The 24,284-nt window shown below is 38.8% G+C and overlaps 2 protein-coding genes across 10 annotated transcripts in view; one reads left to right on the top strand and one right to left on the bottom strand.

Annotated features, from left to right (window-relative positions):
* Positions 1-10,942, bottom strand: part of crim1 (cysteine rich transmembrane BMP regulator 1 (chordin-like)) — a 119,359-nt gene extending 108,417 nt beyond the window's left edge. For all 3 annotated transcript variants that reach the window (XM_035423999.1, XM_035424007.1, XM_035424014.1), the window contains exon 1: positions 9,953-10,942. In XM_035423999.1, the coding sequence (XP_035279890.1) occupies positions 9,953-10,265 (313 nt within the window). In that variant the 5' untranslated portion in view covers positions 10,266-10,942. The remainder of the gene's footprint in view (positions 1-9,952) is intronic.
* An 11,359-nt stretch (positions 10,943-22,301) lies between these two features.
* Positions 22,302-24,284, top strand: part of zgc:174356 (uncharacterized protein LOC100137120 homolog) — a 48,297-nt gene continuing 46,314 nt past the window's right edge. For 2 of the 7 annotated variants that reach the window (XM_035383563.1, XM_035383580.1), the window contains exon 1: positions 22,881-23,277. In XM_035383563.1, coding sequence (XP_035239454.1) covers positions 23,107-23,277 — 171 coding nt within the window. In that variant the 5' untranslated portion in view covers positions 22,881-23,106. The other 5 variants (XM_035383588.1, XM_035383571.1, XM_035383597.1 and 2 more) reach the window with 5 other exon arrangements.

Here is a 24,284-nt window from a genome sequence, read left to right as displayed (position 1 = left end):
CACAGAAGGCAGGCTTGTCTATATAGTTGCCTGCACTGAAAAAGAAACATTTCCTCTTGGCTTTACAAAAAGCAAGCAACAAAAATGAAGCAGAACCAGCATTAAAATGGTGGCATAATGTTGTGGCAACATTAAAGAATACAGAATCAGTCCATATTTCACCGTCACGACTACTGTTAAATTTCAGAAACAAACAGTGTAAACTCTTTAGTAATATTTTGATTTATTTGCTTGCTTGCTTGATGGCTTTAGGGTCCTAAGCTGTCATAAAAGCCATGTACTCATGCATTTATTTCTTAACATGATGCTTACTGATTTTTATTCTATTGAAATCCTTTCCATGCTACTCTGAAACAGCAAGCACAACGGAGTGGATTTGCAGAGAAATCAATGGGCCAAATTATCCAACATGTTTTCCAACCTCGACCAAAGCCACATTGAACATTTCATCCTTGAGAGCTGAACACATATTTTGTTCAGACCACTAAGAGGCTTGCAAAATTCATCAGGATCAGGTCAAGCTAATAAAGGCTGTGGGCATAACAAATCAATTGGTCTAATTTAGTATACACCCATCTTACAAAAAATACATACAACTCAAGAGGACTATACACTGGTGATTTTCATATCCAACATCACTCTTCCCAGTACTTGTATGAGTGCAACAAATGTTGAGAAAAGTAGACTTTTAGCTCTTTAAAGTACAACACACAATGTTGACGAGCACAAACCCAAATCAATGGTTTTTACATTGTTTCTCAATGTAAACACACAGTGTAAATGCTAGCAGTGTGGTAGTGAACTGTACATTTTAGAAGGATTTTTATACATTTCACCAACCATTTTTCAATATCATGACATAATGCTTATGTCATGAGCTTGGATCAGGCCATCATTATCTGTGCAGTGCGACAAGGTCAACAATGCCAGATTAATTGCCTCTATTACATCTGCCACAAAGTGAAGGACTTTTCAACTCATCCAAGCTCCCATTTGACCTAAGTTTAAGGACCACTTAAAAAAAAGCTATATCACAACTACTGCAGACTGTCAAAATGTAAAAATGACCTCAATATCCCAGAAAACATGAAGCAACTTTTTGGAGTGTAAGTTCTGAAAACAGTAATAATACTTGGCCAGTGGTTTAAACACATTTAAAAAGAATATTTGATTCAGCATCTTATTCAGAATGTGATCAAATGTTAGCCCTACGAGCTATACCTTGTTGACTCTCAAGTGCCATTATCAGGTCAGAATAATGCTGTTACACACTACCTAGATTTCCTTGCATGTTTTACACCGTCAGTTGCCACAGGAACAAACGACTGCAGAATGCACTTGGGGTCATGGAAGAGTTTCACTGAAACTCATACTGAAATGCTAAATTGAAATAAAGTAATAAGTGTGGATTCAATCAACATATGTCCAATACACTCACAATTAAAAGCAAGCACATTTTTCCATCACAAACACAGGTAGGCTAATTTTCTGTAACTGTTGAATTCATAAACGGTGTTAATAAATAAAGTAGTGTACTCAATGCACTTAATTTTGAGCCAGGAATAAGGACAAATTTTGATTGAGTCTAGGCTTTAATAATTCAGAAAGTTATATGGAAAAGGCATTAATGTGCCATGGCCCTTAACTATGCTGGCCTTGGACAGCTATAGATATCTGTGAAATGTGGCGATGGTGCATCTTAAAATGTTTTGACAAAAGTCAAAGTCGCTTCACGTCCACAGTGACCTTAGACCAGTTCATGTGCGATACACAGGCCCCAGAACAGTAAGCCTGGGTACCTGTGTAGACAAATATATGCTGTCCCATTCAGACTGATACAATGAATTACAAAGCAGCCATTTTACTCAGGTTGCCTACTGGCGTATCCTGCTAAAATGACTGGTCTGGTGTAGTGCCATACCCCATGGGCTGGTATAGAAGCGGAATAGTGGCCAGCACCCCTGCATGGCACGACATAAATGGTCACAGTCGGGGAAGGAGGGCTTCTGGTGCTTTGGCTTCCCAACGTTATTGTGCTGTCTGCTTGCATCAGGATTACATGAAGCCTACCCTCCGATGCAATGACCGCACAGCTCACCTGGTGGACTGTGGAAATTACAGCAATGACAGAGGATATTTTGACAACAGGATATGGCTTTTAATATGACTGGTTGTTAAAAATTCAGAGAAAAAAAAAAACTTACGAGTTATCAATCAGCCATCCATTTTTTCCCCCCGGCCCAGTGCTATCTTGATGAGACAATTTTATCTTTATTTTCTTTTTTCGGCCGCGCCAAAGCATGCTTGCAACTTGTGCACAGCACAGCTGAAGAATGTCAAAGAAAACAAAGCAGAGACTGCATTATCTGCATAACGGCATCTGTGTGTCCACTTCCTGTGTAACGCGTGGAATTTTATCATTCCTTGGCCAAGCACCATAGGTATGCAGGCACCCGCCTTTTTGTTTGCTTATTCTTTCAATGTGGCTGTAAAATCTAGTGGAGAGAAAACACCAAACTTAGCCGGTTTGCCAAGCTTATTAACTCGGGTACATACAGTAGCATGGAATCAATCTGCAACGCTATGTACAAAATCTGGTACATACTGTATGTTAAGGCCTACACATTAAATGCCTTCTTTTATAGCAGTTAAAGCATTCTATATATATATATTTTTTTTTTTTTTTTTTTACTTCTTTCAGATTTCTGAACATAAAAATGAGAGCTGGACATCAAACAGAGCATGTCCATGCTGTATGGATAATGACTAAATATTTACTTCTGACTGGTCACACTGCTGATTTGTTCAAATATAAACACAGTCCATTGTACTGTACTGTACTTACGGTAAGAAACGTGGTCTCAAAATGGCCAATACCAAATCCTCCTTTGGTGGGCAGTATGCTTTACAAAGGAACTTTGTTCTCTACAAAAGACCATTATTCAAAAGAACTTTGCTGCTTTCAGGATAAAAGAATCCTTGTTTAGAATCTTAAAAAAACAAGCATAATATCATAACAGTTTTCTTTTGTTTTATGTACATGTTATATAATTATTCAAAATTATTTTTATTGCATTTAAGGCATGTCCTGAATTTTTATCTTGAAGAGTAATGGCTTCTATGAGTTAACGAAACTTGGCCATTGCGGTTATATATAAAACTCACTTTTTAAAGGATTTTTTTCCATAAAACCACAAGCCAATGAAATTGCAGCTTTGTTGCATAGTTTGTTCTATAATTCACTTCAATGAAAAGAACAGTGGCTATACAATGTTGAGAGACAGATTCTCAAAAATTCAAAAACACTGACAGATGTACAGATATCCATGAAAGAAGTCCATACACCCATCATGATATTGATTTAATTGCATAATAGCTTAACAGCAGTTGTTATATGTTCAAACCTTAAACCGTTCAGAAAGTAGGTATTAAGAAGATATTAAGAAAAAATACTGTAAAAATGAAAGCAAGAAATTTGGTTCAACTACTTCCCCATAATTAACTTTTTTGCAGTTCACATCAAGCACACCACTTCTGGATAATTGATTCTGCTGTGTATATACTACAGCAGTTTAAAATATTTTATTAAGCACTTGAATGACATCTCCTCCATGACCGTTATTTGTTCCATCGTCTTTTTGGCTAAATAATAAAAGATTATATTACTGTAACTAGCTAAGCCTATATAACTGCTCGCTACGCAAGCTAGACAGCTAGCTAACAATAGTGGAATAGCTTTGCAACCACTGCAGAAAAATGGCCTCCTAATGAACTGCATTCTAATAAGTGGTTCTTTTAATAATCACAATTTTTGAAGCAAAGGCGAGGTGACCATGTAAACATACCCTTGCTTTTCAGGCAATGTGAGGTGCTTTTTAGTGGCAGGGAGGAGGATGCCACTGATGATAGGGACTGGGATTATTTAGCAGTCAAATATGGTGCAAATAGGCCTAAATTGACTCCAAATGATGAGACGCCATATGAACTCTCATGAGGTGCGGAGAACACTATCGCTCAGGTCCGATGAATGGCTTCAGTAATGTAACTTTGTAACCTTTTTCTTCTCTTCTCACACACAACTCAGCCTCTGTGCTAATTTTGTTGTGCCAAACAGAAATTTGAACAAACTGAATGGTGAATTAGCCACGAATCATCGCTTGTCAGAGTGGTCGCGCAGATTTACTTGTCTAACACATTGCTTTACTTGCCCTAGACAACAATTATTATTGAACCCTGAACATACTAAAAGAAAAGAAAATCTTATTTTTTTAAAACCCTCTCACTAATTCCCCAATTACAGAAAAGGGAAACCCATAGGTTCTTGGTTTGTTTTAGGCCTGTCTGTTTACTACTGTCAATTTCCCCCCAAATACTCCAGTTCTTGCTCAACAAGTCCACAGAGGACAAGTGTTTGACTGATAATTAACAGGCCATGTTTTGCTTTATCCCTGCTATAGCGGCAACACTTCATGTTACTTCCTCCTAGTTATTCCTTCTTACTCCACCACAGTCTACGCAGCTAGCTTTCTGGGGCAAAATGGCTGCAGTGCATCCCTGGTGGTTGTTTAAGTAAATAATCAACTTCCACCCCAACCCTCCCCAAAAAGAAACCATGAAATCTGGAAACGAGATGAAAGAGATGTAAAAAATTATATAACAGAAAATAATAATCATTGTTACCACCCTCATCAATATACATAATAATTAAGGCCATGCATTTTCTGCAGCCTGTTTTTAACCTGTGATTCAGCCCTCCAGTGGCACATTACTGAAACAGCTTCCTCAAGAATTGTTCAGCAGCCATTAAAAAACACGACATTTCAGGGTAATTAACACCAAGTGAGTGCAATTGAACACAAGTTTATTCTCTGATTGGTTGATTATTCATCAACAGAAGTTATCAAGTATAAGGCATTCAGTTAAAGCAGTAATTTGTTTGACTGACTATATTTGATCTCTCTTAATTTAATTACTCATAATTACACCCAATTACCGTGTTATGTTTTCAAGAAGAGTAGTTACAGAAAAACACAATGGATTCAGCTAAATTATCGGCTACCAAAATCAAGACTGGAGAAACATCAGGGCCTTCTGTCACAACTAGAAAGGATGTACTCAGTGGAGAGCAGACCTCAGCCAAGGTACAGCAATCTCCCCTTGCATAAATGTGTACAGCAAATGTCTTGACAATCCAGTCATTACTTTTCAATGTGTGCTTGGCCTGATGGGAATGCTACAGGAAAGGTCATGTGGTCACCAAAATCAATAGGTTTCTTTTCCAGATATGTCTGTCACAGATGGACGGACAAATGGACAGACGGGTGGACAGACGGATGGACAACATTGCATAACCTCCTTGGCGGACTCTACATAAATTCTGTTAAAAATGCTGTGAGGTTACACAGTCAGAGCAAAAAAAAATCTTAAATGACAACACAAAATGGATTCAGACAAAAGTTTAGTTTTGCATCAGATCCTGGCTTTGTGAGCAGCTGCAGTCATGTACTGGAGTAGCAAAGAATAAGGCTACCAGCTGAATATGAATTGCAAATTGAAAAGGCTAGCTTGCCACATATAGCTGCCTGCGTTTCCCTGAGGTAATTCAATCTGAAAGAATTGGCCATTCCTCTTTCATCCTAGGAATGCAAATAATGACAACAGCACATTGCAATTTTTACTGGCAGGGCATTTAATTCCATAAGATGAGAAGACGTGTTATTCTGGACACTAAAGATTCACAAAATGCAAATTCTGGAGCTGAGATCAAAGGGATCATATTTGTCTGGCCTCACTGGCTGATGCCAATGTCAATCTCCCTGTTTTACATTATAATGTGGCTACTTCCACTAACTCGCCACACTCATGGAAGAAGTAGACAAACACAGATGTCAACCTGTGAAGTCAAAATGGAACAATTTGTATAAGAAAATGTTGTATTTGCTTACTTTCACTTTGGACTGAGTTTGGCTGGTAAATTATTAATTAAAAATAAATAACAAAGAAAAGAGGTCCAGATGATGACGATTATGCTACTTTTCGAGCATCACATATTCACTCAGATTACACACCTGTAGTGTGTACATCAGCACATTATTCTGCATATCAACTGCATTGCCTCTTTGACACAAAATGTAGCATGGGGCCAATGGCTATACGTTTTAAGCTATTAAGCTACAATCCCAATATGATATTATCCTGCATCCTTAATGGATACTCAAGTTTAACCTATCAAGAACATAGACATTGGTAACATTGGCAAGTAGTGAGCTCTGGTTTGTCAGAGAAACATTTAATTTAAAAAAGTACATTTATGGATTCATTTTTATGATTATGTTGTTCTGCAAGGGACCTAGCCAGCATGAACACATATCAAAAACGTACCGATTTAACATCAAATAAGACCCACCTGTTTTTTTGTTTTTTTTTGTTTGTTTTAATATTAGCTACCCAGCAAATTAAACAATGCAAATGGCATAGCCCTCTATGGAAAAGAAATACCTCATCCCAATAAATGAGCAATGGACACTATCTAAACACAACTTGATTGACAACAGCTGATTAGATAGCAGGCACTGAATTAACCAACCCATTTTGTTAACCAACATAGATGGATGCTGTATCCTTCCCAGAATGCTGTAAAACCCAACCTCAGGAAATGAGCCACTGGTGATTTATGATGGCTTGAATTCTAGCAAAAGGCACAAGTGCCTCCCTACCTGGTGCTTTGCTGTACTGGTCACAAGGTCTGGTACATTTCCTTTCATTACCTGTGCTTCCTCTTCCACTGAAAGCAATACTGGGTGCATTTTACACATATACTGTAATGTGAATGGGGCTTTAGTTTTAATCCATCTTTTTGACTAGTGAAAAAAAAAATAATTTCACAAAGCCCACCTATTGCATGTGGATGTATTGTTACTTGTGAATATGCTACTCTTATAAAAAACTTTTTTTTAAATACATGTCATGATGATAAGGAAAACACCCCTCATCAGATCTCATTTGCATTATAATTGTTTTGTGCAAAACAAATAGATGCATTCATAGCATTTAGATGCATAGCATGAAAATGAACACTAGCTAAAATGATCATTTAAATGAGAACATCTAAAATTGACCATTGCATGTACTATTACTAACGCCCTATTACTAATGTACCACAAAACATTCATCAGCTGTAATGCAAATAATTAGTCATTACAGTTACAAGTCTTAAAACACAACAGTTGGAGATACTGGCCTACAGGGCTAGAAAACATCAGGGGGAAATGACTACAGTGGACGATCTCCTAACAGCGTCAGGCTCCCAGGGCACCGTGCAATTTAAGTGGGACAAGCACACATCGATTCTCAAAGGGTGAAATATCTGGACTTGTTCACCAGAACATCAACAGCCAATCAGAACAGATACCCGCAAGGCAACACTTGGCCGATCTCACGCGGAGAAAGGGCAGCGTGAGCACAAACCAGCTCTTCTGTCTAGATCAATCGCCTCGCTTTCTTTTGTGTTGAGGCCTGTGGTTTTTCCCCCCAATTTCTCTTCGTAATTAATTACTATACTACAATTTTTTGACACTCTTTTTTAACCAGGAGGTCCCATGAGATTAAAAAAAAACCCTTTTCAAAGGACACTTGACTCAGATAGATGAAATTACATTACAAAATGTTCATGTCAAATCAACACACAACGGTGCAATAAAACACAGAGAACACTTCAAGTCACTTGATGCAAACCCATAGAACAGAGCCTTCTACAATCCAAAACAAGTATACTCTTCAATCACAGTACTTTAAAATAATTAAATCATGTAAAATAATTGCTCTTAAAGCAGAAATATTATTATTGTTATTATTATTCGTATTATTAGTATTATTATTATTACTGGATAGCTAGGATTGGATTAACAATGAAACCCAGTTTCAACTTGCCTACGCTTGTAACCTCAGTTCTGACTACTGCAGTTCACATGAAGGTGCAAACTATTAGCACCCTCTTTCACATAAGAAACTGTGACCCATGATGGTTATGACTAATTCATGATTGCAACATTATAAAAGTGAAACACTGTCAATATTCAAATTATTCCTTCTCATTCTGGGGAATACATTCTAGAGGGAGCATGGCAGTACTTTAATTTTCAATGGGACAAAAATGAGTCTATCCATGTCATGTTTATAGCCACTGAGGTGAATTAAATACAACAATGGTTTCGACAGATCATTTTGTTTCAGGGGCACTTGTGAATGTGTTACTTCTGAGGAAATTGCATGCAGCTCCTGTCCACCTTGAGAAGCTTTCAAATGCTTCCAAACTGTAACCACAGATACATCCGAAGTCATTTCCTATTGATCTTCTGAAGACAGATACCTTGAGTAGGTGGGCTTCACATTGTCCAGTATCTGTGCTTACAACCCATGTTTTCATAATCTTGACTGTATACTATGAGTTTCTAAAATTACTCAAACACCTGTGAGATTGAGCTAAAATATTATTTTGACTGGATTCACTGGACTGGACCGCAGCATGTTTTCTTTTCAGCTCTTGTCTAAACACAACTGGCCAACACAGTGGTGCAGTACGTAGCGCTGTCGCTTCCCAGCAAAGAGGTGTCGATAGAATCCCTAGGGCTTTTCTGCGCGTATGTTGTCCGCGTGGGCTTCCTTTGCTTACTCCAGCTTTCTCTTACAGTCCAAAGACATGTCGGTTAGGTTAACTGGAGTCTAAATTGTCCTTGCGGTATGAACGTGCGAGTGTGGGATTGTAACCTGTTCACAGGGGCGAATGTTCTTGAAAAATTACTCTTAGTGTAAATCATCCTTACAGGACGAATGAATACACTCATCATTTTTATTTGTGATTTTTGTGACCTTGCTCGCTTTTTGTGACGTAATTGCAAATAAATAAATAAATTAGCGTTGCTGATGCAAACGACGCAGGCTACTTCGCCAACGGCTCTTGTACTCGCTTTTCTTTTTAATATCTTACAGACGTTTCCCGTGCCGTGACTTCTTGCTGTCCACGCGCCACAAACTCAAAAACCCTGAAGTAGCCTACCCTTAAAAATAAAATAAAATATGAACGAATGTAATTTGCAACAAATATCTTTTCCCAGACGTCGTATGGGTATGATTGTATATACTATCATTTCTCTGTTGACACATAACAACGTTTTTTTACGAGATTCCGTGTATTTGAAGTGCACGTCTTTCCGCTGGGCGATGTAAAATATAACGCGTTGATGGGCAAGAGGAGTTGCATAGCAGACATTCCAACGAAAAACCAACAAGCCCCGGCGGAAAGACTGGGGCTGGCACCGAGTCCAAAAACAGCATGGAATCCGTTAGCAATACCCCAAAGAAATGGAAAACCAACATGCTGCAAACACATTAACTGGCTTGCTTGCTCAATCTCTGCGTCTTCCTCTCTATTTCAGTCTCAAGTCACAACACATGTAAATTTAGGCTGTTATTCGGATACATCACTACCAATGCCGCCAATTGCCTCTGCAACAATTATAACTTGAGATGGACAGTGATACATTAACGTATGGGCTACTACAGCTAGACTACTGTTCTCGATAATGATCATAATCATCATCTTAACCTTACCGAAACCTTATTAGTGGTTACCAATTACTTGAATAGGTAGCCTCTGCTACACTGACATAAGCCCTTCAAAACAATTAAACATTGCCCACATAATTTTTCAACACGTCTCGAAGTAGACTTGTCACAGCAAACATGCAAGCACTTGATCCAGTTAACAATTCTCTATGCACTGTGCTGCATGCATTTTAGAGGACCACTGTTTACTAGAACGCAATTTGTGTATATAAAGAAAACGAAGTGGACTGCTGTTATTTGTTGACCCAATGACACTGTTTATTAACTTTTATACCATCAAGAACAACTCGTATTTATTATGAAACCATAATCAGCATACGCAGCCTACCTTCACAAACCCCGACCTCATACTGGGTGATGGAGCCGCCGTTCAGAGGTGGTCTAATGACGCACCGAAGCCCCCGGTCGCAGGTCCCGTACAAACCGAAAACGCCACCGCAGTTCTCGTTCTTCTGCTTGGCACAGACGGAACAGCAGCCGCAGATTCCCAGCACCATGCTACCAGAGCAATGTTTCGGCTCCTCACATTTTGACTCATCGCACGGCAGACACAAAAGCGCCTGGCTGCTCTTCGCTACAAGGATAATAAGTTGGGAGATCACAATACATTTCGTAAGAAAGTACATCCTGGAAGAGGCCATGTAGGAAAGAGAAAAATATATCCAACCCGCCCCCAAGCCCCCAAACAGTATTTGGAGAAAATAATAATCTTCTACAGCAGTTAAAACAGCAAGAACAAAAACCCAGCGATCCAAGTAGATACGGAAGGTGTACAGTTCCAAAAGAATGTCTGCTTTTGTTAAGTATGGCTTTAGATTTTCCGTTCGTAAAACTTTTGTTGATGTTGTATGCCCCCAAAAATGACGATTTTTTAAAGACAGAAAGCGATATAAAATCGGCACCTTATCCCACGGTAAAAATAAAGCGAATGATTCGTGCACCGCTGGTATTAGCAAGCAAAGTTTAATAGCTCCTGATTGTTTCCACCACGCAAAACTTTCTTTTCTGCCCTCATGCGTCTTTTTTTCTCTGGTTTTTTTTTTTTTTTTTTTTTTTTTGCAAGCTAGGGAATTTCTTCCTGTTCAGCGCGCTCGGAGCGCCACAGTCAATATGCGACTTTTCCCCCGTCAACTCAAAGAAAGATCAGTCCTATAATTAAGTTGCTGGCTTGGGCTTACTTAACTAAACCTGTTTAAATAAAACGCTTCCTGCTTTCACATATTTCATGTCCCTCCGTCTCATGTTTATCGCTCTCTAGTGCCGAGCTTTTCATTGCCTTCACCCTCAGTTCAGTCCCCCACGGTGACCTCATAACGGAACCCCTCCCATCTTGCATTACTTTGCTCGATTGGGTAGTTCATTCCAGATATGGTACACAGGAAACGTTGGCACACCAAACTGAATAAAGTCAGCCATGAGCGGTCTGGGAATGTAGTTTAGGTGCAGGTGAGGAATTCAGGGCTCGACTGGTCTCGCAAAAAGTTACGTTTACACTGTAAATCCCCCTCTTTAAACTCGCCGAGAGAAGGTCGTACAGTGGAGACGGAACGAAATGGCTTCTTTTGGTTAGATAACCTCAATGTATTTCAAATTGCTCAGAGCATTCTAATGAATTTCATAGAAAGTAGCTGCAATATGCGCGAAAGAGTAACACTGTCAAGACTATTTCTTGTTGCTTGGGAATGTGCCTTTACAAGAAAACAATATATTTTATTTTATTTATTTTATTCACAATATTTCGCAGTAATATTATTTCAATGTCCAAAAAGGTTGGGAGCAGAAGAGTGAGACTTTGTGTTATTATTTTACCAATGTTCTAGATGTTGATATTATTATGTAAGCGTTGTTGTTCATACCGATATCTTGTTATTCATTCGTTATAATTATTAGTAAGATGTATTTATTTATTCATTTATTTATTAGTTTGTTTGTTTATAGACCAATGTGTTTCAGAATATGACGCATTAGATTAATTGCTGGGGTGAATGGATGTGGGACTATACCAGCACGAACATTACATTACATTACATTCATTTAGCAGACGCTCTTTTCCAGAGCGACTTACTCAACTTTTATGCTGTGTAAGTCCCCCCTCCTAATTTCAAAGAGGACAATGACCTAAATGTACCCTACTAGCCAATTTTTTATTTATATTCCTTGTGAACACAAATAACAAGCTAGCAATACATTTTCCATGACAAGGCACATTTTTGACAAGGTAACTAGCTACTATGATGAAAAGATAAACATTATTCCATTAGCAACATATTAAAATCATAAGTGAACAAAGGTGGTGTTATGTAGCCTACCAAGTGGAGTTTTAAGCACATGTTTCTCACTGACTTGCAATGTTATATGTTACTGTTCAGTGTTAGTGACGAGCTCATTAGCTATTTTACTATAATGGCAATTCTTGCTGTAGCTAAACCCGCATACTGTAGAAAGAGCACTATAGCAGGACATTCCACCTCACCAAGAAACCTGGCCCTTTTTGGACTAAATGGTGACTTATATTGGGGGCGAGGGGAGTACAGAGAGCTATTGGTTATGACATTGCTGCACAGCCCACAGGCAGCTGATCTATGTGATAGGGCAGGTGGGATAGCTGCAATGTCTTGGTGCCTTCCTTTCCATATGACACCTCCGACACCCCCCCCCCCTCCACCCCCCACCCCGCCCCCCCCAAACACCCCTGTAGATCCCTACAAAGGATCTGGAGCAGATCATACCAGCTTTCTTCTTGTTTCTCAGGAGTGGTTCCTTGAAAGGATTTCATTGAACAGGGCACGCTGACAACTCCTTTCCTCAAGGTGTTGATTATCTTATTTACAATTTTGAGTTATCATGTTATTTTAGAAACACCTCTTCACTTTTTTCTTGTTTGTTTTTTGTGTTTGTCCTTTAGGAGACCCATTGGTTGTTCATGTTGTTCTTGTTGTGCTTGTGCTCTGCATATATATAAAATATTTGAAATAAATATTTATAATGAAAAAGAAGGCCTGGGGGTCTTTGGAAGCATGACCACACAGTGCCCACCAGAGGGCAACACCAGTCCTCTGACCATGTTCTTTAATGCTTCTAAGTATATAATTGGTGAATTGCCCTCGGAGACAAATAACTATTGCAAATGGTCAGTTCTCAGAATTAAAAAGAAATGACACAATCTTTCACCACTTAATTCTTATTTGTGAAAAAGACGTCTTATTTGTGAAAAAGGCACTTAAAATACACTTCAGCAGAAAATACACTTCAGCTGAAAACCATTCTCCTGTGTTTTATAGCACCAGGTTCACAGACACAGATCAAGCTTAGTCCTAGACTAAATTGAGCTTTGTATGGAGAATTTCCATACATCCCTCCATTATCTAACCCACTTATCCTGAGCAGAGGTTGCGGGGTGTGCTGGCACCTATCCCAGCATGCATTGGGCGAGAGGCAGGAATACACCCTGGACAGGCCACCAATCTATTGCAGGGCATACACACCACACATGGTCTCCAATTAGTCTACCTGCATGTCTTTGGACTGTGGGAGGAAACCTTGGACACAGAGAGAACACAGGGCTAACTCCACACAAGCCATGATTCAAACCCAGGACCTTCTTTCTGTGAGGCAACAGTGCAACCCACTGCACCACCGCCGAGAATCTTCATTCAAAACTGAATTTGGTCTTGGACTAGGCTTAATCTGTGTCTGTTAAACTGGCCCATAGAGTGTCACACCTTAAATAATGCATTAACTGACAGATTCATTGGCAATCTTCACTCATTTTATGCTCAAGACATGTGGTAATACCATAGTCACACAACACTATTAATTTATATTCTATGTGCTACATAACTCCAAGTACAAGACTCATTAAAGAAGCATTATACCATTACTTCAAGACATGAGATATTCTATAAAAGTCACATCTACATTCAAAAGCATTTAAGCTAAGGCCATTCACATTGAGATCGTATTTAGATGTCAACTGATGTTATTTGTCTTGGTGACATCCCTTGAGGGATGTTGTAAATTAGAGCGTCTTATAGCCAGACATCAGCCCATTGAAGTCATACATGTAATGAACTGCAATTTAAATATAAGCTCTATTTTATAGTTAGTCACAGAAGTGACACCGACAAATAGTATTTGTAGTATGTGCTTATGCTTTGGTTAGGAACAACAGCAGTGTTTTGCAGTAGTCTAATCGAGGTATTTATAGTGAAATCTGAACAGTCTAAAAATAGGGCACTGCAGTGTTAAACAGAACTCACCAGTTTTGCATTCTTGAGAAAAATAAAATCTTTAGGTTTGTATATATTACTTCAGTGAAAATGTTTTATTTTACTTTCCAAAGTGATCTGTGGCTGTTGTACTGTTTGGATCTTTGATACCTGGGTTTGATTGCCACTGAGCAACCATTTTAACCTTTTTATTGTTTTGAAGTTTTTTGTTTGACAGGTTTTTTTTTTTTTCATAATGTCATCTATGTTTACCTGATGATGATGATAATGATGATGCTGACTGAAATGATTCAGTCATTGTCATCATCATCCTCTTTCCACAATCCCAAAGCACTTAATAATAAAGAGGAAGGCAAGACATCAACCACCATCAATGTGCAGGACCCAAATTCTCACCTCATGTGAAGTGAGGTGGAAAGTGAGCGGATTATTGAAAGACAATTAAACAGTGGGGATAATTAGGTGGCTAAATTTGGGGATTTAGCCATGACTTAGCCATGAAGGAACCCCTTATTCTCTACAGTTAGTACCACGAGATCTCTAATAAATGCCTTGGGTCAGCAGTCAGTGTAATGTCTCATCAAAACCTGTTTCCTTAGTTGAGAATCATGTACCCATCATTTCACTGGGATGTTGGTTTTCTGACTTGGTCCAAAGGGAAGACCACCCCCTCTGGCCAACCACCCCACCATTTCCACCAGGGGAACTCTCATTCAGGTGTTTATCAAGCCAGGAAAGTACATGTCAACAAAATATTTTATCCCTTCACGATATGACGAGATCTACAGGTCCTGCGTAGTAGGTTTCTCTGACAGTTGTGTGTCATCTCAATCATATCTCACTTCACCAACAGAGGGAGCCATTTCCCCCTCATTGTATCAACTGTAATATACTGCCTCTCCGATGTTAAAAAAATAATATGACCTCAATCAATGGTCTTCCAAAGATACAGAACTCTGTGGTCTGAATAGATCACAATAAGCATATTTTTAGATTTTTGCCTTTTTTGTAATCTTGCATGAAGATAAATAAAATAACAAGCAATACTTATTTTTGACCTTGCTGAATGGAGTCTACTATTTCCTGTTAGAATCAGCTTCATGGCCACTGGTGGACCCAAGAAGGGGTGACATAGGGCGACGTAGCTCAGGAGGTAAGAGCGGTTATCTGGCAGTCAGAGGGTTGCCAGTTCGATCCCCCACCCTGGGTGTGTCGAAGTGTCCCTGAGCAAGACACCTAACCCCTAATTGCCCTAACACCGTTGGCGTGTGAATGTGTGTGTGTGTGTGTGTGTGTGTGTGTGTGTGTGTGTGTGTGTGTGTGTGAATGGGTGAATGGGTGAATGGGTGAATGGGTGAATGAGAGGCATCAATTGTAAAGCGCTTTGGATAAAAGTGTTATATAAATGCAGACCATTTACCATTTACCATGAAGTATGAAACCCACAGTAGCCAGCAGATGCATGCCCATGAGATCTTATATTTGAAATTGGAGAGCTATAACAGGTATGTGCCTAGTTGGCAAACCCTTGCCATTTTATGTGATTTATTTTCTGTATACTCTTGTTATAATTGTACAGCATTGTATCAGCTATACAGCACTGAACATGATTGTCAGGAGAGACATTGGTATCATCCCCCATTATCTCAGAATGGGGAAACAGAAGTAATGGTGATGGAAGGTCTGGCCATGGAAATAAGGTCCAGGAAAAGCATGTTGTGGTATAGTGTCTACTGTTTAATTCATATTTGTAATTGTAATTTTTGAACCATACAGGGCATCCATCGGACGAACAGTTTTGCATTTGGGTAAGAGCTAGAAGCAGCTGGAATGGCTTACTGAATTATGACTCATGCAGCACACTGCATATAATTTTAGTAAATTAATTATATAATAATCTATAAGCACAGCTTTGGCCCAGTACTGTATTCAGCACAGCTGAGAGCAAAATGTGCAGTGTGGAAAATCTCCTAAGCTGTGCATAAAATGGGCTTATCCTATCTTCAAACCAACTGTAACAGCTAGTAAACTGACACCGATGGTAATTTCCATTTGTGGAACATATGGAAAACCAATCTCACCTTTGTGGAAACCACTTAGCTGGAAAGGAGTTTCACAGGAAGAGTGTGGAAAACACTTCACTGGAAAACAGTTTCGCAGGAAGAGCGTAGTGAGATGGAGAGCACCAGGAAAAACACAATTATCCAAGGCCAGGTTATCAATCTTGTAGGAAGTGAGAACAAGAGAGTGGATGCAGCTGCTTAACTGAACTGAACTGAACTGTAACACTGGATATAAGTGGGTGGCTGTCTCGTTGGTTATCTCTCTATTACCAGGTGAATAATTACTTTAATTTCTCTATCACCAGGTGAATAGCTTTTTTTAAAAATTATTTCATTCCTCATGTGAAATTGTATGTATTCAACAAAAGTAGACAAAGTATAGTGTGGTAAATTGCTTGTGAACAACATCTGTTGCGTATGAAAAAGCAACCTCTGTAAGTTACTTTGGATAAGGGTTTCTATTGAGCAAATAAATGATGGCAAGTAAAATGGCTACCCAAGGCCAAACATGACTCAAACCTGAGCCCACTTAGTGAAACACCCACAGTCCAATTTATTGTGTTACATTCAAGCTATGTAATTGGCTGAATGTCACACCTTGAATGAGGGTTGGGAGGGGGAAATAGTACAACAAGGTTGTCACCTTTTCCCAAGCACATACAGAATGTTTTCTGGAGTGGTGCACATCTGACATAGGGAATTTGGGGGGACAAACTGCATGTGAAAATTGTGAAAGATTTGTACATTTTGGCAGATTTGTTCCAAATACAGTTTAAGAGTTTGCCAAGAAGCACCTTATAAAGGGCAGGTATCTCTCAAAACATTGCAAGACACAGCTTCCCGCTCACTTTGTCCTGGGGGTCTCACAGATACGCAAGTATTTTCTCCTGCATCTAGTGAGTTATTAATTGAAAGATATATAATGGGTTGGTTGACTGACAGTCAGATAGACAGACTGACATACAAACAAAATTACATAGTAGAGCTAAACTTTGAAGATATGCACATCTGGAAACTGAAAAAAATTGAAAACATAACTACATGCGGTAGACAATGTGTCAACAAGGCAAACTTCACTGAGTCATATATATTTACTCATTATATATATATATATATATTGGGCTAATGGTGGCCAATTAGATATACAGTGTAGAGTATAGAACATCTTTCATAAGACTTCCCTTGGCACTCCTGTGTTTTAGCGGGCTGTAGCTTGTTGCATGTAGCGCCTCTGCACTACAAAGAGAAAGTAACATTTTATGCAAGGATTCCACATCACTGAATATAAGAATATTACATACCTAAAGTAGTGAAGACAAAGAAGGGCAACGTCAAATTAAAGTAATTAAATTAAAGATAAATACATACCTTGCTGTTCCCAGCACATCATCCCTTCATTTATCCATTCAAAATGGCCGAATTCTGTGAAGTGGGAGATGAAGTTCCAAGAAATTCCACAGTGGTCCGTTCACTGGTCATTCAACCAATCTCATATGGCTCAGTTGTTCTTTTTTAAATTATCATTCATGCACCATTATTTGCACATCCAAATGCAAAATGAATCCCTTGTAAAAGGACAGGCAAGTTTCCAGTGAATGTTATTTATTTATTTGATCAAAGGCAAAATTAGCCTTTTGCTTTATTTGTGCTATCATAGATAAATCGAGATTATTTAGTGTGAAAAATAAAATGGTGCTCAGAGTCAGACTGAGATGAGGCACACCCTCAAATGTGAGCTAATGGAGCTGACGTGCCCCACTGGCTGTCTTCCCTTTTGATAGTTAATTTCTGAGAGGTTTACACAGGATTATGGGATATCCTACCTGGAGAAGGATACATCTGATATTGCCTTCAGAATCATCAAAATGAAGGCATCTTGGCAGGCATCATTTTTTGCTAACTTTTGAACGAGACATACGTTTAGCCTTGATGCCTTCCTGCCTTTGAATACCACCTCTATAGGCAGCATTTTTTCTAATGAGACAGAGCCGCCTCTTCACAGATGTGGACATCGTAACGGTTGGGTGAAAGGACATCATTATCAGACACTCTGCAAGGTCTACACCAGGCCTGGGGGAAGACATTCCTGGGTGTAGTACCCCATGAAGTTTCCTATGGCCCCAGGTCCTAGAGTGAGAGTCCTTCTTCCCTGGAAGAACTGCAGGGGGAAGGACCAGCAGAGCCTCAGAAAGGGCCAGTGAGGGACTCCCCAAGGCAAGACACAGGGATGGGCCCTGTATAGGCAGAGGAAGGAGTACTAGTCAAGGACACAATTTAAAGGGAGTTCCTGCTCACACACTTAGCGAGTTGGGCGCAAGCCAATTAGCAGCCACCTGCGGAATGTGTGCTGGTAGATGGGGTAGCGATATGTACCTGAATGCTGTTACCAAGGAGATAATAAAAAGTGAGCAGAAGGGAGGAGAGGGAAGAGAAGTTCAGAGCAGCTCAAAGTGTGCATACAAGGTCGGTGCAGCCGGTGGGGGTGTAGTAAAAACCTTTCCACCCCAGTTTAGACACCAATCATATCCCTGCGCACATGCACAATAACAATACACATACATCAAGCCAACCGTTGCTCCCTTCCTGGATATTTCTATGCTAATTATCTTTAATCTCTGTTTATTTTACCAGCTAGTTTCCTTCCTCAGGCTATAATAAGGCCAATCACTACTTACATTATTTGCTCTTACAGATTACCCATTGCCTCTCTATTAGCATATCATAAAGATATGCTAAATGATACACTAAAAGGGAGGCAATGGGGAATTTATCAGAGCAAGTAATATAAGTAGCTGGGCTTATGATAGCCTGAGCCAAGCAAAGAAACATAGTAATATGCAGTTCAAAAGTACACATGCATTAGCTAGCTAGTGAGGTAGCTAGCAAGGAAGCCAATAATTCACAATCAACTAGGATAAGCTCAAAACAAAATTATTTTATTTTAAAACACAGGGCAATAGTTGAGAAACAGACTTGGGAAATTTGCCAACAATAGGATGTTGGGTCAATTTCAGTGTACTAAATTGGAATTTAACCTCAGGATTAAACCACTAAGCCAAGGAACTGCATTGGAACTGGTACAACTGCCCCCTCACAGATCCATGGTAGTTTTTGCAGGTCTAGTGCAGTGGCTAATTTAGTGTAGTGGCGTAGTGGCTGATTTAAGCTTAAACTCCCAAGTAGTACCCTAAAATTAACCCTGTGAGTCAGAAAATGTATTATTATTATTAGTGTGGTTGCCTTAGGCAACCTCACTATTATTATCGCACATATTATTATTATTCTTTCCACCCATTTTTTGGACCGCTACTCCTCCCAGAGTTTTCGCACCACATACACGTGTCAAATTGACCGGCTTCTTTGGGAATCGAGTGCTATTACTTTGTAGAAAGTTTCGCTGCACGGTTTTTCAGAAATATGACTTTTTATGCCCAATTTTTTCCCATAGAGATGAATGGGGAACGTGACGTCATTCATATGCGAACGGTGAAGTTACAGCATTGGTCGGCTTAGCATCTACAGGAAATGTAGAATCCAGATGCGGTGCATATCTCTCTTTTGTCGTAATTACAGAAAACACACATTTGTAAACCTCAAATGCTTTATACCACAATTTAGATAAGACCTTGACGAAGACGTACATGCACGGATTGTGTTGTTCAAACGAGGTTTCCTGGCGACTTAGCCACCAGAAAGGATATAGCTGAATGCGGAAGTGAACGCGATAAAACGGTATTCCAAATGAAAAATTACAAATGAAAACGCTGTCAGCTAGGTATATCAACAAACATATGGCGTAGGCATACTTACATATTCTTTGAATGCTAATGCTAACAAAGAGCGAATGCATTTAATGCGATGATGAGAAAACTTTCGGTTGACCTAAAAAAACGATATTCCAAAACCAAAAATAGACGTGCTGTTATACCTGGTTAGAAAGCTTATGCTCTCACCTACTGAATAAACAAATTCTCAAACAAGCCAGACTGTATTAAAAAGTGCAACAACGCCGTCAACAACACGTGTGCAGCAGCTTCTGGTCCGGTCTTACTCCAGAAAAAGACGTCAACTTGTAATACCACACATGTTGCTTTGGGTGTTCTCTAACTTTGTAGTACAAACTGGCTTGATCTACACATCATCGATCTAATAGGTGACAGAATAAGCTTTCTAACAATGTATAATATGTCAAATTTTACTTTTGTAATACCGTTTTATATTTCAGCGTGTTGGAAACTTTGGTCTCTTTATAACTGCATTACGCATTCAGCCAGTGAAAGCAACGCTTTCTCACCCCAACGCGTTTGCTACAGTACACAACTCCGCTTGCTTGTTGATGCACCCCTCGTTATAAGAGAAGTTACTAGTACTGGCTACCAGCCGATGCTTATTCACAGAAGCTGTATGCAACTATTTTAACACATATTTCTCGCCTCATTTTCTTTCTTAGAAATTTGGGTCGGCTAACACATAATAGGCTATCCTCTGTCTATGAGTTGGTATCTAAGGTAACAGATTAAACTCTGAATTGCAGCCCAGTTATATGTTTTTAGTTGAATGGTAAAAATGAGCTGACCTTAAAGTAAAACCATAAATCAATCAAATTAATCTCCCTAGCCCTGTCTTGCTTTTTAAAATGGCGCGGTCGCGCAGTGTAGATATAGGGTTTTTCCAGCTAGCTTTATGATTCGCCGTCACTCGTCACAGCATACCGTGAGTAAAACACTCAAGTATTGATGAAGGGTTAATTTAGCTCTGAATGTGTGTGTTGCAAATCAAGTCGTTGCCGTGATGTTATAGCATATATACCATACTCTGTCTCTGCTTATACTACAGAAACTGTTCACTCCGTTCAGCACAAAGTCGACTTTGCGTTGGCGGCAACCACACTTCACAATTTCTGCAGGAATTGTCTAGTTATTATTATTATTATTATTATTATTATTATTATTATTATTATTATTATTATATTTTACAATATTGAAACCTACACAGCAAGGGAGATTCAATTAAATTAAATGAAATAATATTTTTCTAAATATTTTCACAGCAACATGTTTCTGTCATTCTATTTTATTTCAACACCAGGAAATAAGTCATTAATAAATAATGACTTAATGACTCAAATAATGGCAGAAAAAAGTTACAAAAATGCAAAATAAATAAGTTCACAAAACATCAATCAGTGGCAATGGATATTAACTTACTCACAGGACATTTAAATTATTAAATCACACAATAAATCATTGTAATTTTTTTCTCCATTCCTCAATGTCACAATTATAAAGCAACACTGTTTGTCTCCACTGCATCAGGTAAAGTAGGTTACAGTGAGTTATCAATCAACCCCCACACACAAAAGCATTGCTAGAAAATATATTTAGAATCATGAATGCATAAACAGTGTATATTTGCATTGAGTACATCCGTTTTCAAAAAAAAGATTTGAATTGTTCTACGTCTTTCTTTGAAGAATACACAAACAGCCTAGAAACATTGGCGTGTTTCGGATAACACTCCCAGGTGGATGAAACTGAAGGTTCTGTTAATGGTGAACATCATCAAGATGTCAATTCGTGCCAGAAGCAAGGATGCTTGCAATTGAGTCATTTCAAAAGAATGAGACTCCCACTCCAGATTCAATGGAAAAATAGTCTATACTTGCTACAGGTTTCCAAAAATATTTTACTGATATGGTATGGTAGATATCAAGTGTATATGTATCATCCAGTGCTCGTAATTCAGAAATACATGTGGGTTATTTGTCACATGCTTAGAAGGGCAAGTGGGTGCAAACTATTAAGAGAAAGAGGGGTTAAAAATTTGATTTGGAGGACCCAGGTTAATTAAAATCGTATGTGAGTACTACAAAACACAGGGTAACTGGAAGTGAACATGAACTATTTTAACATGTAATACAGGAACTATCCACTATCAGTGAATTGCAGGGTGCCATTTAATCATTCAGAACATCCTTATGGCATGAAATTGATGACATAGCCATCCTCATCTGTAACACTGAGATGTTTAATGTACAGAATCTTGAGGGCATTTTCAATCTCTGCCTTTATGTAGATGTTCTTTCAAAGCGGACGCTTTAAAGGGAATTATGCATGTCATGCATATGCTAATGAGCTGGAATGTTTCCAGAAACAAAAGGTCATGAAGAGATATCAATAAACCTCATTACCTGCTCAGCATTGTTGCCAACTTTGTTTTATCCAGCAAAATTGGCTTAATTTCCATTATTAAGCAGTGATTTCTCAGCACTTGGCTGCAAGCCATCTGGAAATTTGGTTTCTCTTTCCCCCTCCCTCCTCAATTCAAATTCATAAAAACACATCAAATGAGTTGATACTGATTAGCAGCTCAACGAGATAGTTGATGAATGAGGTGTGCTTAGGGTTGGAGTGAAAATCTACGGGAAGGGTAGATCTCCAAGAACCGGATTGGACAGCCCTGATCTAGAACAGGCTGTGTTGCGAATGTTTGCTTTTATTTTGGCAATGCAACAGCATGTTATGGTCTGATTTTGCATATTTATTACGTCACGCTGCATTGGGCTCTGAAATCAGCTTTCTGGCCCTCAAAGAATTGAGGAAATATTGGGTAGCATTGCTTTGGAATACATCTTATTTAATTTCGTTGAGGCAAGATAGCCTAGCCTATATTGTTTGTAGTACCGTAAACTTGGCGTCATTTTGATATCAATACTTTTAATGGCAGGCCTGGATTTTGGCAGTCTGAATTAATGAGTTATAGACGGTGTGTGCGTGCTTTGCAGATGTTAGACCAGGATAGTGTTCATTGTTCTCGGCTAGAAATAGCTGTACAAAATAAGTAATTGTACCTTACTGAACCCGTGTTCAGCAGTTGTCTACGATCATGAAAATGCACTTTTGTACGTCGCTTTGGATAAAAGCGTCTGCCAAATGAATGTAATGTAATGTGAGTAATCTGGCATTTTTGTACGTTGAAAACGTGTTTTTGATGAGATTTCGATATAATGCACATGCTGTAGTGAGCTCGCCTGACCCGTTGAAACTGCGTAGTAGGAATCTTGACTTTGTGGTAGCAGTATGACTACAAAATACGGAAGTGTAATAGGTCCATAAAAAGTTTGCACATTTACTTTTGGGCTGCTGACTATCATGTGATAGTGTTACCTGATTTTACGATAATAATATTTTATGTTTCCTTTTTGTTACCGTAGTCTTGCTGTTTCAGTGGTTAGGTTCTTGAAAATGCCTGGGTTGAGAGAAAGGTTAAGAGCGATTTTCACGGTGGAGCCCGTTCTTTTCTTCTTCATGACGAGTACTTTCATTTTTGTACCAGCATTTCAGCAGCTTGTCATCGCCAAGGTAAACGTGCGGGATTGAGCCCGAGACTTTTAATCTCCACTGGTCCCGTGCGCTGTCATCGACTAGCACTGACTTGCACTTCTCATATTAAAACAAGAAATAGCACTTACAAGTCTTGGAGAGGGAATAATCCATTTGTTGTATCGGCTGAGTGCACATGTAAGTGCCAGTATCTGATAGTGAAAGAATATGACGCAAGCATTGTTAAGATGTTCTGGATACGGAGAAAAAAGTAGCCTACTGTGACTAAGGGCTTTAAGTATGTTGGACGACCACAAAATCCTATTTAAAATAATACGCAAGGACACGGGCTAAATGTTGTAGCTCCTGCTCAATTTAACTGAAAAGTAAAACGCAGAAAAACTTTTCTTTTTTTTTTTTTTTTTTTTACTGGTGAAATACTTTATTATTGACATATTTTAGATTAAGGTAAACACGGTACACAAAATATAATTTCAATGTAAAGAAATAGGTCTATATGTGTTTTTTTTTCTACTACTGCCAAGTGTGATTCAAACCCATGAGAAATATTTAACGATATTATGTACAAAATTTATCAAACTTGTATCAGCATACTTCATTTTTGAAATGAAAACAAAATGTGATTTAAATTCTATGGCCGTCTTGTATTCCCACTTGCTAAAGATTTTTTTTTTAATTCTGTTTGACAAAGTATTTTTTCAGTCTTTTAAAAGAACATTCTTGCCGCTAGAGAAATCTTTGAACCTTTTCTAAGTACTAACCAGAAATTCTGCATTGTTACCCTTCATTTTTGACCTTACTGGATGTGGCAAAAAGTGTGTATTGCTTTGTTTTTCTTTTTCCCACAGCATAGTCTCTAAATTCACAGATGTCAGAGTTAATGAAAAACCTGAGGTTTCTCGATTGGCATAGCAAGAGCGCTTTTATGAGTTCTGTCGGGTAATGCTTATTCTCCCATAGCTCGACCCAGGGAGGCATGGTATTGGTATTCACATCATCTTTCGTAGTAGGTGAATGAAGCAGTA

The sequence above is a fragment of the Anguilla anguilla genome, chromosome 1, assembly GCF_013347855.1.
Source record: "Anguilla anguilla isolate fAngAng1 chromosome 1, fAngAng1.pri, whole genome shotgun sequence".
NCBI lineage: Eukaryota > Metazoa > Chordata > Actinopteri > Anguilliformes > Anguillidae > Anguilla > Anguilla anguilla.
The sequence above is the reverse complement of the archived record's forward strand: the minus strand, read 5'-3'. Positions and strand labels throughout refer to the sequence as shown.